At 39.5% G+C, this 14,478-nt stretch overlaps 2 protein-coding genes across 2 annotated transcripts; one reads left to right on the top strand and one right to left on the bottom strand.

The window, feature by feature from the left end:
• The first annotated feature begins 1,281 nt into the window (after nt 1-1,281).
• Nucleotides 1,282-4,878, top strand: LOC138205948 (synaptotagmin-11-like). Its single transcript, XM_069162334.1, has 5 exons — nt 1,282-1,426; nt 1,858-2,888; nt 3,266-3,422; nt 4,444-4,604; nt 4,732-4,878. Exons 1-5 carry the CDS (start codon nt 1,282-1,284, stop codon nt 4,876-4,878), a joined length of 1,641 nt encoding a protein of 546 aa, XP_069018435.1.
• Nucleotides 4,622-13,512, bottom strand: LOC138206140 (early endosome antigen 1). Its single transcript, XM_069162655.1, has 23 exons — nt 13,418-13,512; nt 13,271-13,335; nt 12,889-13,159; nt 12,619-12,716; nt 12,399-12,534; nt 12,161-12,286; nt 11,918-12,037; nt 11,549-11,653; nt 11,280-11,453; nt 10,966-11,195; nt 10,586-10,847; nt 9,711-9,816; nt 9,529-9,571; nt 9,369-9,435; nt 9,129-9,202; nt 8,957-9,041; nt 8,771-8,852; nt 8,606-8,688; nt 8,427-8,525; nt 7,996-8,112; nt 7,711-7,863; nt 6,330-6,390; nt 4,622-5,982 (listed from the first exon to the last, which is right to left on the bottom strand). The coding sequence occupies exons 1-23, from the start codon at nt 13,502-13,504 to the stop codon at nt 5,783-5,785; spliced, it is 2,844 nt and encodes a 947-aa protein (XP_069018756.1). The 5' UTR covers nt 13,505-13,512; the 3' UTR covers nt 4,622-5,782.
• Nucleotides 13,513-14,478: the final 966 nt, after the last annotated feature.

Below are 14,478 nucleotides of genomic sequence, written 5' to 3'. Positions count from 1 at the left end.
CACATTTTAGTACATTACATGACTTCTTTACTAGTTCAGCTTTTACAAAGGAAACATGGGATCATGTCATGATTGTTCCGTGATATAATAATCAATAGTGTGAAATGCACAAGGCACATTTTCCTGATCCATGAGTACCTTTACTTTTGATAATTTATCTAAATGTTGGAAAATATGAACCAAAAAGAAAAGAATTACATACATGAGTGGCCAGATGGGGGTAGCATTGCCTTCCATGTACAAAACACAAACGCACATGCACCATATTAAGTTCAGAGATATAATACACACAATAACATGCACATTTTTATATTTCTAAAGTTAATCATCATTTTGACATTTCTGTTTTTGATATATTTGGCCTGGAACATGCACCGAGGAAAAATTAAGAAATCAGTTTTCAAACAATCCCTCAATTTTATCCTTTTGTTTCTAATTGCTGTATTGACAAACCAAATTTTATTGTATACAAAATGTAGCACATCGGGTTAAGATCATCAAGTCAAAATCTGCACATCGTGCATACGGAGACGAACGCACAGAGAGAGTCTCTATGGAGCATTAACTCCTTAACTTTACAGCAGATATGACCGTGGCAATACTAATGGAGATAAGAGCTCATGGGTCACGGGATGAGGGTGGGGGATGGGCTGCAGGATTAACTGTTAGGATAGTTATCCAATGGTGACAATGCTGGACTTGGCATCTGGACCAGAGAAGAAGAAAGATGCTACAGAGGTATTACGAACTGGATATCTCCGCCCACAGTCCCCTCCCTCCAGGGAGGAATAATACTGATAAAGTCACTCTGCAGATGAGGGGATCATGGTCCCGGGACAAAGACTGGAATACACTATGTAGAGTTTGGATATCAGGACGACATTTCCAGCTTTGAACAGGGACAAATATCTTCAGCCACCGAGAACCTATATGAGAAAAACTTTTTATGTAATCTGGCAACATGATGTAATCAGCATTTTTTTTATTTTACTTTTTACATCTTTTATGGCTCACACCAAAATCTTGTAATTCTGAATAACCAAGATGTTTTAATGGTGTTCAATGCAAAGATTTTTGTGCCTTTTTGGGTTTTGTGCTCCAAAACAATGGCTTTGTTTGATCCTCCAAAGCAGACATATGCAGGTAGATATCTTCAAGACTGAACGCCAAAATGCTTTTTCATAAGTCAAGCAAATTATCTTCTTTAGAGGGGCCTCTGGGCTTCTACTTGTGGATGTTTTAAAATAGGCTTTGACGAATCTTCAGCACACTGTTGGCACCATGCCTTACCACGATGAGGAGTACCCAGGCCAGCCTCTCTGGCAGTCTGTGCTGCTCTTCTGCTGCAAGGGCATGATTGAGGGCATCATGGTTATTCTCTTCTTCTGGCTGCTGGTGCAGGTCCTCTTCACCAAACAATTAGAAGGTATGGTCTTCAAGGATAGGATTTTTTTTTCAAGTCTAAAACAATTCACACATGCCCAAACGTATATTAAGAGTTACTGTTCCCCTTGTTATGTCTAACTCTGACTTCTGAAGCCCTTTTAAACAGATCATATGTGGTGTTTGTAACCTATTTTTGAATCTCTTCTTGGCTGTTACAGACAGTTGGAATGATTTCAGCTGCCAATTTTTTTTCTAATTATACATTATGTCAGTATTGTTTTAAGACAGACTTGAAGTGTGAACCAGTCATTTAATAACAATATGAAAACATAGGGCCTATGCTTTTGGCATTTCGGTCGAAATAGTATGTGAATCATGTTATGTAATACAGGAGTTGCCTGAAGCTGTATTTCAACAATTGTCTGATATCTGACTTCTGATTGCTCATATTTTTCTTTCTTGTGTCTACAGTTCATCTGCAAATTCTTCTTTTGGTTGGACTGATCGTCTTCTGTCTGTGTTTGGTCTTGGGATGTATTCTGTGCTGGATGAAAAGTGACATTTGTCCAGTGACCGACAAAGCTCCTGTGATGTCAGCGCCAGCGCCAGCTCCAGCTCCTGCTGAACCTGTGACCTTTGCTCAGGCCCCGCCTCCCTCAGCATCAACAACAGCATCCAGGCAGCAATACGAGGAGCTAGACGGAGATATACTGGAGTACCCCTCCACATTCACCAGCCCTGCCCCTTCAGAGGGTGAATTTAGCTCTCTGCCATTTTTTAAACGAGATCAAACAGACTCTGAGGTGAAGCATCAGCCAAAGTCGTATTATTCCCTGCGTCGGCTCAGCACACCGCTGTTGACATCACCCCTTTATAAACCCATAGACCCCAGTCATTCTTCCCTGCCTTCGTTTCCCAAACTGGGACTCCTGACCAAAACATGCAAGGCTCTACAGAGACGCGGCACAATGACTGGGGATCGAATACCGTATAATGAGCACAGCAGACTCCCCATCCGCAGTGCTGTTTCTCCTTCTATTAATGAAAATCCAATCCCACTGGCAACACTGAGCTATGGCTCCAGTGCAAGCAGCAAAAAGCCAATATCACCAAAACCCTGCCTACATTTCACTATGGCCTTCTCTCCAGAGCAGCAAACCCTGGCAGTCACTGTTCTCAACCTCACTGGGGGGCCTCACAGACTGGAGGATGTGTCTGTGCTGGGCAGCCTGCCACCTCTGTACCCCTGTCCCATGCAAGCCTCCTTCCAGAACAGTTTCAGCCCTGAGGCCCATAGCCTGGTGCTGCTTTTGAAGGTGAGCTCTGTGAAGGAGCTCCAAAAGTGTCTACTGAGAATATCTGTGTATGCACGGGAACCACAGAGCCTGAGAGGCACCGCTCTGGGAGAGCTGGAGGCCGAGTGTGCAGGAAGAGACTGGATAACGGAGAATCTGTTTCACTTCACAAAAGAGCTTCACCCAAGCAGATGGAAAATAAAAAAGGTATTGGAGTCTATTTATGACTAGGTGTTGGTGTTTAAAATACAAAGAGGTATGACCAGATTGATTGGGGCAAAAATCTATTGCTGGGCCCTTTTTTAGCAATTTGACCTTTGAAACTGTAATTGACAGTCAATACTGAACATCTGAGCTCTACATATAACACAATGACACACAGTAAAACCCTGTTAGTTTGGGCCCAATCAATTGAAATTATCTGCTGAAATAAGCAAACCAGAGAAATGTTCATAGTTTTTTTTTTTTGTACAATGTTTTATTTTTGTTTTGCTGTGTAGTGTGAAGCAAAATCTTCATGTTGCATTTCTTGCTGATTGAAAATGTTACTCTCTAGTCTTTGAACTTTTGCCCTCTGACCGCAGAGTCTGATCTCCCAGGATGCACTGATGTGTAAGGGGCTTAGCTGCCCTGCACAGATCTTCCTTTTGCTCCAGTATCAGACTCTGGCCCACCGCGTCAAAGCCACGGTCCTCAGAGCTGATAACCTAGACAGCCTCGCTCCCACGTCAGCGGCAGCAGGTAAAACCAGAGTTTGGTGTCAATTGAGTTTGACAAAGTGTGTATCTGATTTCAGAATCATTTAAGGACATTGTAAATTATGTAAGTACGTGTGGGTAGAAGTAACTTTTAACCTTTCAGTGGCAGAGGTAAGATAATTCCCTATGTTTGCTTTTAATGTTTAGGGGATTAAATGATGTCTTACTGAACCCGAGTGCAGCAGGAGATCATCCCTTTTTTTTAATGACATTGTGGTTTAATCCTTCACTATTCACAATCCTCAGGAAAATGTTCCAATCTCACTGCAACTCAGATCTGACAGATCTAATCTTTGTTTGCATTAGCATGTCTAGGCATTATTTTTTTTACTGGAGACAAGCACATCCTGCATACAGAGCCATTCGATTTTATGATGTCTGTTTCATGTACGGTATGTCACATAAGCGTGGCTAGGATAATCTCTTTTACTTACATGTCTGATTCTAAAAGCATTTGTTCAGGAATATTGAGAAGTCATATGTTGGCAGGACTGAAATGTGACAGATAAAGACTGAGCTCTAGCATACTATATCTTATTTTGTATATGCAGGAGAAAATGTTGTGCAATGACTGTTAAATTTCTTTGATTTAATTAAATTTTTGAATCTGTAAGCAGTTTTGTTTTTTTAATGAATAATGTGTAATAAAATGTATTAACAATTACAACCTTTGTTTGTTTGTTTTTTTTATATCTAATTCATTACAAGATAAATAAATTTGTATCCACAACTGTGAGGTTGGCAGTACTTAAACAGACAGAAAAGATGGATTTGACACAAAAAACCCAACCAAAGTGTATTTTTTGTCTCTGTAGTATGTAAACACAAGTACAGTTTTAAACTGTTATATGGTCACTTAGTGTTGTCCTGCCATTTACTGTTTCTAACTTTGTTTATTTATAAGCTTTAAGATTTTCTTTCCAGTTTGCATAATCTTTGACTTCATGTGTAATTCTACAAAAGACTTTTTCCACACTCCATCACGTTTGTGTATCTGTGTACAGATTACCAGGTGGTGATTAATCTGCTGCATGAGGGAGTTTTGATCAGCAGCAGAGAAACTAAAGGAGGGTCCTGCACTGTGTGGAATACATCTTTCCTGTTTGACCTGCCTCCAGGAGACGTCGGCCAGCTGCACCTCACCCTTGAGTTCATTATCATGCAGGTGAAGATTTGCTTTGGCACAATTTTATTTCATTATTACTCATCATGAAAACAGACATTAGTAACTACATTTATTTGTACTTAAAGAAAATATAAAATAATTCAACTCCTCTTTTTTGATGTGACAGAATCAGGTCCTGTCTGAAGGTAAAGTTGTTGGTCGTGTCCTCATCGGAGCAGAGGCTTCAGATGCAGGACTTGCTCACTGGAGGGACATGTGCAGCCTGCAAGTGGAGCAGGCACGCTGGCACACTGTTCAACCAGAACCACTATAGAGCTCTGACACAAGAAAACTGTTTCATGACCAGTGGACCAGATGTACTGTGGAACTCGGGGGCATCAAAAAAGAATAGGTTTGACATGAAGTCCACACTCAGCTGATGTTTGAAATGTGTAATGATTGTGTTTACTGACAATGCAGCTATGATGAGTGGATATTTGAGCAATCAAATATTTAAACATGGCCTTTTGTCAATCTATAAGCCACAAAATTCATCTACATGCAAAGTGCAAAAAATTACTTTCAGAACAACAAGATGTAAGTTCAGAGCTACAGGGCTTCTAATACCTAGAACAGACTTTCTAAATAGATTTTGTAAAATTTTGGAGAATTTACTAGTAATCTCTTGTAACTATTTGATGTCTATAAGAGGAAAAACTTGAAAGTACCTGAACTAAACAAGAGAGTTATTCAAGTATTCAGTCCCTACAGCTACAATATACTTTGCCATTCATTTGAGGAGTTAGTAAGATACAATACAAACAAATGCACTTTTCATGTAGGCCTATGTTCTTTAAAGATACATTTAAAGTATCTTTCTGGCTGTAGGACTTTCTGTATATATATATAAATGATGCAGGGAACTGCATTGTGTAGCTAAATGAATTGTATAAATAAAACACAATTTTGCCTGAGGTATCTTGGTGGCATACTGCTGTTACAGTAAATGGTGAAACGGTTGCTGTTGTGTTTTACTTTTTCTCCCTCAATGTTTTTTCAATGTCAGATTAAAAACACAATCTTTGTACTTTATGTTACATGCATACACCAGTAAAGTAGTCATTACATTCATTTGAATAGTAATAGTAACAGGCACATAGCTGGGTGCTGCAGCTCTCTGTAATAACCAGTTTACTTATTGATTTGTATGTAGCCAATTTTGCCCAATTCACAAGACTTCACAAAACACATAATTTAACCTCCTCTCCATCTTCATCAGGGCTACAGATATCAACAAGCTCAGCCAGAAATACTCCATCAGGATAAAGGGGAGGTGTCTGCCTCCACTGCAGGTCACCCTCATCCAAACAGGGAGAAGGCTTGTGTGATACTTTTCCTGCAGTGTGAGGGTCCTGGATTGGCTGCTTCAACCTTAAAGCTTAATCAGAAGAATAAAAAGGAAACAGAATTAGCACAAACTTCACGTTCACAAAAGTCAAATCTGTCACATTTTTGACACATGCAGAAGATAAGAAGCAAATGTAGATGAATATGGCAAATTATATTAAACCAGGGACTTATCCACCAATGGCAGTTATTGGTGTTAATAAAGTGGCCTGTTATTTTCATATTCATATTTGTCTGTTTAGGCAACCATTTGTGGAAAAGTCACTGTTTGACATAAACACATCAATCCAGAAGTCTTCTCAATGGGTCTAAACTTCAAACAACACGTCTTCCAGCACACATTTCTACACTACAACACTGATTCGAGCACAACTTCACCTTGCAGCCGACTCTCATTTTTTGCCTTCAGATTGCTGATTTGTGCAGTCAAAGCTGACATCTGGCAGAAGAGAGAACAGTTTCAGATCCCTGACTTCACACTTGCTGCATGCCTTGGTCCCAAGGATGAACAGAATACACTTTGAGGTCAAAGATCAATGTCACAGTCACCTGACATCGACCCTTTCCTCAAATGTGGCACAAACTTTCACTTGGACTTAAGGATGAATTGGTCAGGTTTTGGTGGTCAAAGATCAAGATCACTGTTACTCAAGAAGTCATACACCAATGACAAAATATCATATGAATGTCTAATAGTATAAAATAGTGTAGAACAGAATGATGAAGTTCAAAGACACAATAACTCAGGAACAGAAGAGGACATTGTCACTATATCTCACTTTTGATCAGATACATAAGTGGTGACGCTAATCTTAGGTGTCTACCTTGAAACTGTGGATAATGTCGAGATCTTCTATGTGGGGTTAAAGTAGAATTTGTAGCTTCTTTGCAAAAACATCCATATTTTGATGCATTATCTACTGTCAATCATTCTTGTTGGCATAACATGTGAAAGCATACTTATAAGGATTTCTTCCATGAATAATGCTCAGAGCCCCGTATTCAACAACTATGCTGTTTGGACTCTTGTAAGTGTGTGATGTCACAAAGACCAAGCAGTCATTTTGTTGCAGGGCTAACAAGCTACAAGACTGAAGAAAAACCTGTGGTTGGTCTGGGTATGTGTCTGTCAGAAGAGAGTCAGCCTGATGCAATTAAAACCTCAGAAAAGTGTAAAATATGGGGCCTTTAATTGGCACTTCACATGACTTTAAATTTACTCTTTCATACTATGTCTGGATGTTACTGACTACTGGCTGCTGGTTTTCTGTCATCATACCATAGTAGTGGTACAAGACAATGACATGCTGTGGTACTAAATCATTGTATCCTCTTATGGTTGAGTCAGATGTGTGCCAGCTGAGCGCTTCACTCCTCAGCTACATATTAAATCAGAAGCAGGGATTAGTGCTGCCCACACATATGTTTGTGTATATGTGAAAAAAGTGGGGGAAGTTCTCTCCAGTTCACAATATAATCTGTGTTCCATGAGTATGTCACTAATAATATTAAAATTATATCAATTGCTGTTAACAGATGTTAATACATAATGTATTGAATATCCAAGCATGCAGACAAACAACTGTAGATGGATGTTTAAGTTGTGTGTTGACTCAAGAGTTTATGTTGATGTTTGTGTCATTAGTTAGTGTTGTAGACAGAACAAGTGAGAGAGAACAGGACATGTCGACCTGTTTGGGGAAATCTTTTAGGGATTTTCAATCTGGTCATGCTTTCTACAAATGTAAGCATTTATAACCTGGTGTTCCTGGTCGGGGAGGTTTTCCTCAGCATAAGTCTCTTCTGATGGCTCTCCCTCCTCCTCTCCTGGAAACTCGCTGTTCTCCTCATCCTCCTCAAACACTGGCATCAAACCTGAGCACTGCTGCCAGTTTCTCCTGTCCACCGCAGCCTGAAAGAAAATCTAAATTTAATAGTTTCTGCATGTTTTAATGGATGTTAGTGTAAACCATAATATAGCTGTCATTGTCTGTTTGTCATGATTCTCTTTTTATTTCAGTTTTAAATTGCTGAGGCTCCTTACCCGAACAACTTTAGAGGTGGGAGTCCAGTACTGAGGTGAGGTGGACTCTGTTTGAGCTGCTGTGTTATCAACGTTTGCAGCCTCCTGTTCTTCTCGCTCCTTAAACAAACTCTTTAACTACAGATATAATAAGATATAGTATAACTAATTGTTGTCGCTGTTAGCACGTAATGATTACTTTGTCAGCCTCTCAGTTTAATGTGTTAGCATTTCCTTCATAGCACAAAACACAAAGAGACTGATGGAGATGTTGTAGTTGGCCATAAAATAAAATGTAAAAAATTTGACCTGATATGTGGCAAGATGCTGTGGGCCATGTATTGAAATATTTCAATGAGAACTAAAGAAGTGGACTAACAGACTGACATCAGAGCCATGCTGTTGGCATGGATAAAAAACATAAACTGAATCCTGTTGGCATCATACAGTACCTGCTCATTGACCATTCTCCTCTGCTGGTCCGTCTCTAGATTTACTGGACAGACAGTTTTATCCCTCCTGCCTTCAACAGATGCTTCTTCATCTTTAACCTGTGGACAAGGTGTGTCATTTGTTACATTCGCCAGGCAAATGGAGTAGGCTTTGCAGGCATAACTTTTATAAACTTTACCAGGTGAAGCTGCCTCAGTGTTTGAAGCCTCTGGACTGCCAGCATTTTCTCCTGCTGCAGCTGGTTCGCCCTGCGCCTGCTCTCTGAAGATATGCAGAGATAATAGTCTCAGTTAGGAAAATCAAGGCAGCATCCCCAGTAACCTTTTCAAAGGCAAGGTCATACCATCTAACTGGACTCTCAGTGAGTCAGATGTCAAAACATCGGCTTGCAGTCTTCGGTCATCTTCAGAGAATCTTTTCATGAGCTTTAATGAAAAACAGAGACATTAAAGAGAGAAGAACATACTTTCTGTGTCATGTGGTTAATTCTGTGTTGACTCATAGTGGGAGTACATTTTAGTGCCTGTACCTTGAGCTCCAGAGCAGAAATCTTGATTTGAGCCTCAGCTTTTTCCATCTCTCTGAGCCTTTCTAGAGTCTTCAAGGCATGTTCTCTGACATAGTAAGGATGAAAACCTGTTATACGCTCAGTTCACAGCCTTTAATTAGTTATTCATAAATTTATTAAGAAAGACAGATACTTTTCACTCAGTTCCTCCTCTCTTTCTGTGAGTTTTTGCATCAGCCTTTGAGTCTCTCTGCTTTGCATACACATCTATCAAGCATAAAAGATAACTGTTATTATTTTATAAACAAAATGTTTACTTGACATAGACATTTACATAAAAACATAATTTCATGACATAATCTTCACAACATAATCTCTGCACACTTTCCCCTGGTGTAGATAATTCACTTCAGTCATCAAGGCATCATGTTACCTGGTGATTGTTTTGGCGGCTCTGGGAGTCTGATGGTGGCTCCCAAAGCAAAGAGGATTCTGATAAGCTGATAAACAGATAGCACAATGAAGATCACAGAATGTCATTTAGAGCATTTGCTGACATTTTGAAAACGGAAATCTCATCAAAATCCACCCACTCTGTCACTGTCTGTTTGTCCTGAGTCTGCACAGCTTCACCACCTGCAAACACAAAGTCGATGCATTTTAACGCCCCCTTGTGTTTATAGAATAAAATAACACTGTAAAGCTGCATAACTGTTCTTTAACAGTGACCGTGCTGAGAATATTTTCAGTAGCCTCAAAGTATCGCCACCTTTACCTTTGTCCTCATATTTGTGAAGCAGCGCCTGGATCCTGCTCCTTTCCACCTCCAGCTCCTGTTTGCATGCATCAAGCTCAGCCCTCAGTAGTGAGTCAGATTCCCCCTGTATGATGTAAGTGTTCAGTTATATAACCAATTTATATATACTACACTTTAATAACTATATCATCTCAGTTTCCTAATAATGAGACAAAATTAGGAAAATTCATAGAATCAAAACAAAATGTGTGTGACTGGTTAAACTAATTGACAACGGTTGCCTGTACTGCATATTGACTGAATTGTGTGAAGTTTCTCAAACTCAGTAGCCAGCTGTATTTGCTTTTGCTGAAATACATTTTTTATTTTTAAAATGTATAAGCATCCAAATGCACAGATTGAAAATGATCTTTTAAAGCATGCCTTCCCTAAAATGTATTTTGTTTACTGTAATTTCACTTGCATGTTTAAATTTCACTGTGCAGAATGAGGCTGTTTCCATATTCATCTGCTGAAGAGGGAAAGTTTGTCTGTGCTCAGTCTGAGTTGAGGACGTGCATGTACAAGCATCGTGGTCCAACAAGCAATTTACACTAGTGCGGTGGGAAGACTTGAAACCTCCAGTGCACATACTTTATATTGAGAATAAACTTTTCAGTAAAGTAGAAGTTGAGTCAAGACTTTTGTCAAGTAATTTTGAAATAAAATATATTTGTATATTCATAGATTCAGGATTTTTCAGTGAAGAAGAGGTAATAGATATACTTAAAAAAAAAAAAAACTTTTTTTTTTTTATCAAACAAAACCTTCGTGTAAAAAAAAAACAACATACCAGACCAATTATCTTATATATTTAAACAGGTCTAGTGGTGAATTTAAAGGGATAGTCTTACTTCATTTTTGGAGTTGTTCTTGAATTCTTCTAACTCCTTTTGTGTGGACTGGAGGGTCAAAGCCACCTTTTGCCATTTCTCAGTCCAGTGAGAAGCCATGGCTTTCATTCCCTCGATGCTCTGGACTCTGACTGTATCTTGTTTAAGGTACTCTTCCTCCTGCAGGTGTAGCATCTTCTCCTTCTCAAGGACCTCAGCCTCCAAACACAGATACTGATCGTGCAGTTTCTGGTTTTCTAATTGCAAAATCTCCACAGATTCGCTGGAGAAATTATTTAAGGGTTTGAGTAAAGAAAGCATAATTGTACCACATTCCATAACAACAACAACAATAAAATCATCGACAGATACTGAAGAACTTGTCCTGATCATCATCTCACCTGTGCTGGCAGCACTTTTCCTTCATCTCTGTTAGGTCTTTGTGTCCACCTTCCTTAATTTTACTCAACAGCTCCACTTTCTCTCTGACCAGCTGAAAGCGCTGTGTCTCCAGATCTATGATTTGCTTGTTATTCAGGATTTTCTCATCTGTGAGCTCCTGTAGCTGATGTTGTGATATCTCCAGACTCCGCTTGATCATTTCAAGCTCTACCTGCAACTTTTCAGTTTCCTGGACAGATGAAGGACAGAATTACTTTAATTAAAACCTCACCAAAAAAGCCTAACAGAAGGGTATGTGCTTTAACCTTCCAACCTTTCTGAGAACTGTTGAGTCTTCTTTCATCAGGACAGTGTCCTGGTTTTCTTTGTTATTGTGACACTTCGCATTTGACAGATGGTCTTGGAGCGCACAAACCTCTGAGGCATGCTGGGTCTTTCCCAGCTGCATCTCCAGGCCCTGAGCCCTCTGAAGAAGATCTGCTTTCTCCTGTACAAGAGCACAAGGAAACAAAAACTCATCATAATTCTAAAAGGAAATGTCATTGATGCCTCAGACATTGTATATTACAGTATATATGATACCTTGATTAGGTGATCTTTGTCAGACAGAGCTCTTGTTAGCTTGGCCTTCAGTTCTTTTGTATTGTCCTCCAACTTTAGCATTTGAGTTGACAAGATGGCTTTTTCCTGTGCAGTATTGGGAAGACAATGTTCATGGTGAAGAGTAGTCATTTGTATTGTGAAAATTCATCACATATGATGATGAAATATAACCCAACTAACACTGGATTTTTGAGGCTTATACCAATATTTGTGCTTAAAAGATGTTTGTTTTTTAAAAAAAATCTAAAAACAATATATCAGCCAACATTACCTGTCTTTAAACAAACTAAATTACACCTTTCGGTTGGGCTGTATACTGGAATAAGGAATCCAAGAAAGGAAACTGACCAGGCATGCTTGGCTGATCTTGTTGTTAGCTTCTCTTAGCTGTTCTTGCACTTCAGAGTGATTCTGCACGGTGTGGCTGAAACTCTTGTTCATCTCCTCTATTTGATTTAACACTGTCCTCTAGGTATACAGAAACAGAACACACACTAAAGTCATATAGTTGAAAGAAATTAAAACAGCAGCACAACATGAAACTGTGGTGTAACTTGCACTTTGATTTCCCCTATGTATTTTTAAACTCACCTCTGTAGAGGTCTGGAGATGCTGGAGTGCCTTGTTTCGCTCTTCTTCTTGTGTCTTTGCCTTTTCCTCAGCTTCTCTCAGAGGCTCTCTCAGCTTGCACAGCTCTGCGTCAACCTTCTGTTTCTTCTGAATTAAAACCATGTGTAAAAAAAAACCAATATTTGACAAGCAGAAATACAGACTAATACATTATTTAGAACTCCAAATATTTTTTTTAATAATACAAATACTCACACACCTGCCTGTTAACGTCTTCTGGACTCACTGGTAATGTCCTGCTGAGGTAGCCAGGAGCTCTTTCGATTGGCTTCTCATTGCTTCCTTTGTCCAAATTAGACTTCATTTGCAGCAGGTCCTTCTCTAGCTTTAGGACCCTCATGGGTGAATTTCACACGAGGAATTTCAGTCTGATCTTAAATCATTCAAATTTGCCTATATATGAATTTTGCCACACTTACTTTTCATGAAGCTCTTCACGAGGCTGGCTCTTTTCAAATTGGGGTAATTCAACTGCCTCCTTCTCTTTCTTAAGAGTGCTCATCGCTTCTGATAACTGCTGTGAACACATTAGTACACAGTGAGAGGATACTGTGTGCAACCAAAAGACATAAAAATACTTATCCGCTGCATGAAAAGAAATCAAACAACCAAGAAGACGAACAAATGGAAAACCAACAAATTAAAAATAGCAGATTATTTAGTTTCAGACATTCTCTAAAATCTCTTACCTTATGTTTCATGTCAAACAGCTGTGCAGTATTTATGTTGTAGCCCAGCTGCATGTCTCTCATCTTCAGCCGGTCCAGCTGAGAGTCCAGTCGCTCATGAGCATCCTGCAGCCACTGCACTACTTCCCCTTTCCTAAAGCTACTTTCCCCTTGGGCAGCCCTTAATTCAGTCCTTGATCGAGGAAAGGATTGTGTAGCACTGTCAGGCGCCAGATGGTACAGTGACTGCCACCTCCTTAGACCTGGGTCAGTCTGTCTGAGGCCACCACTGCTGCCAGATGTGCAGAAACACAGACATCAGCCAGGAAATTTCACACTGACTTTAAAATGAATATTACTATGTTTCTGTCATGTAAAAACTATATACATTTCCCCCCCTTACCTTGTGCTGACTTCAGACAGAAACCCTGATCCAGAGACAGTTGCCATACCACACCATGCTGAGGTCTAAAAAGAGAAACACACATTTTTAAAATGATTAATCCTCATGATTAACCAAGATCATAAAATAATGATATCTGGACCATACCTGCGCTGTAAAGCGAGATTTGGTATCCCACATGTCGAGGTCCGTGAGAGAAAATGGGCTTGAACTTCTGCTGTTTTTGCTAAACATCCTGGAGTGTCTTCCGAGATTCACTTCCCTCTGTATGGGAGAGGTTACAGTCCTCCTCTGCCTCCACGTCTACCCAAGTGTCGAAGATAGATTTTCACACAAATGTGGCAACTGGAGATGTGTTGCTATTCTTGGATCATGTGTCTTGATATTTCCACTGTTTCCTCTGTGGTCAACAACTAGTTTTAACACTGCATGATTATTAGAGAGTGTTTATGATCTATAAATCTAGGGAATTTCATCTTTATTCTATTTATAACATCATATTTAGATACATGTATGCCTGGTCAAAAATATATAGTGAGAGATAAGAGAAAATATGCACGTCAACATAAAACTGATTTCTGTAGTTAGCACTTTCTCTTACAGTACCTTGCTGCAGAAACCCTCTCCTGTCCACTGACAATGTCCACCTGCACCGCTTGTAAGCCTCACACAGTTTGCAATCATTTAATCCTACAGCCTTTGAGTTGAGTAACCATGGTAACTTATGTACACAAGACACAGTTGGGTGAATGTGTCATGGCCAACACTCCTGGGATAGTCTCCACATGATCTCATGCAGCCTGGTGACTAGCTTGTTTGTTGACACGAGTTGTTAAACTCCCATACAGTGATCATAATACACATAGCTTCCCTATGATTAATTATTTAAGGCAGTAAATGTATCATCATCAATTATGACTGCCTTAAGTAGAGAGAAAGTAGAGAGAAAAAAATGCTTGATGTGAATATCTTTTTAAAAGGTGGTTTATTTTAGGCCCCATATTAGGGAACATGATGAATAGCTTATAAGCATGCTAATATTCTACAGATCAGTGTGAACTATTGCATGCTACTGACTAAATCCAAAGGTGAAAATATGTATCAGTAAGTCTGACCATTATTCAGAAGCAGTGCTCTATTGGCCAAAAATATTGTAATAGTGAAAATAATTTAACAGATGGAACACACACACACACACACACACACAC

The sequence above is a fragment of the Embiotoca jacksoni genome, unplaced genomic scaffold, assembly GCF_022577435.1.
Source record: "Embiotoca jacksoni isolate LCO1_2020_lvr unplaced genomic scaffold, fEmbJac1.0.p SCAF_3, whole genome shotgun sequence".
Classification (NCBI taxonomy): domain Eukaryota; kingdom Metazoa; phylum Chordata; class Actinopteri; family Embiotocidae; genus Embiotoca; species Embiotoca jacksoni.
The sequence above is the reverse complement of the archived record's forward strand: the minus strand, read 5'-3'. Positions and strand labels throughout refer to the sequence as shown.

Bases quoted from the DNA above. Each gene is read 5' to 3' on its own strand.
- LOC138205948 (XM_069162334.1), top strand. From the start codon at position 1,282: ATGCCTTACCACGATGAGGAGTACCCAGGCCAGCCTCTCTGGCAGTCT. The intron at 2,889-3,265 runs GTATTGGAGTCT...CTCTGACCGCAG, and splicing joins GCAGATGGAAAATAAAAAAG to AGTCTGATCTCCCAGGATGC. The intron at 4,605-4,731 runs GTGAAGATTTGC...TTGATGTGACAG, and splicing joins TTGAGTTCATTATCATGCAG to AATCAGGTCCTGTCTGAAGG.
- LOC138206140 (XM_069162655.1), bottom strand. From the start codon at position 13,504: ATGTTTAGCAAAAACAGCAGAAGTTCAAGCCCATTTTCTCTCACGGAC. The intron at 9,817-10,585 runs GTAAGACTATCC...TACATCATACAG, and splicing joins AGAACAACTCCAAAAATGAA to GGGGAATCTGACTCACTACT. The intron at 8,526-8,605 runs GTAAAGTTTATA...CCTTGTCCACAG, and splicing joins CACTGAGGCAGCTTCACCTG to GTTAAAGATGAAGAAGCATC.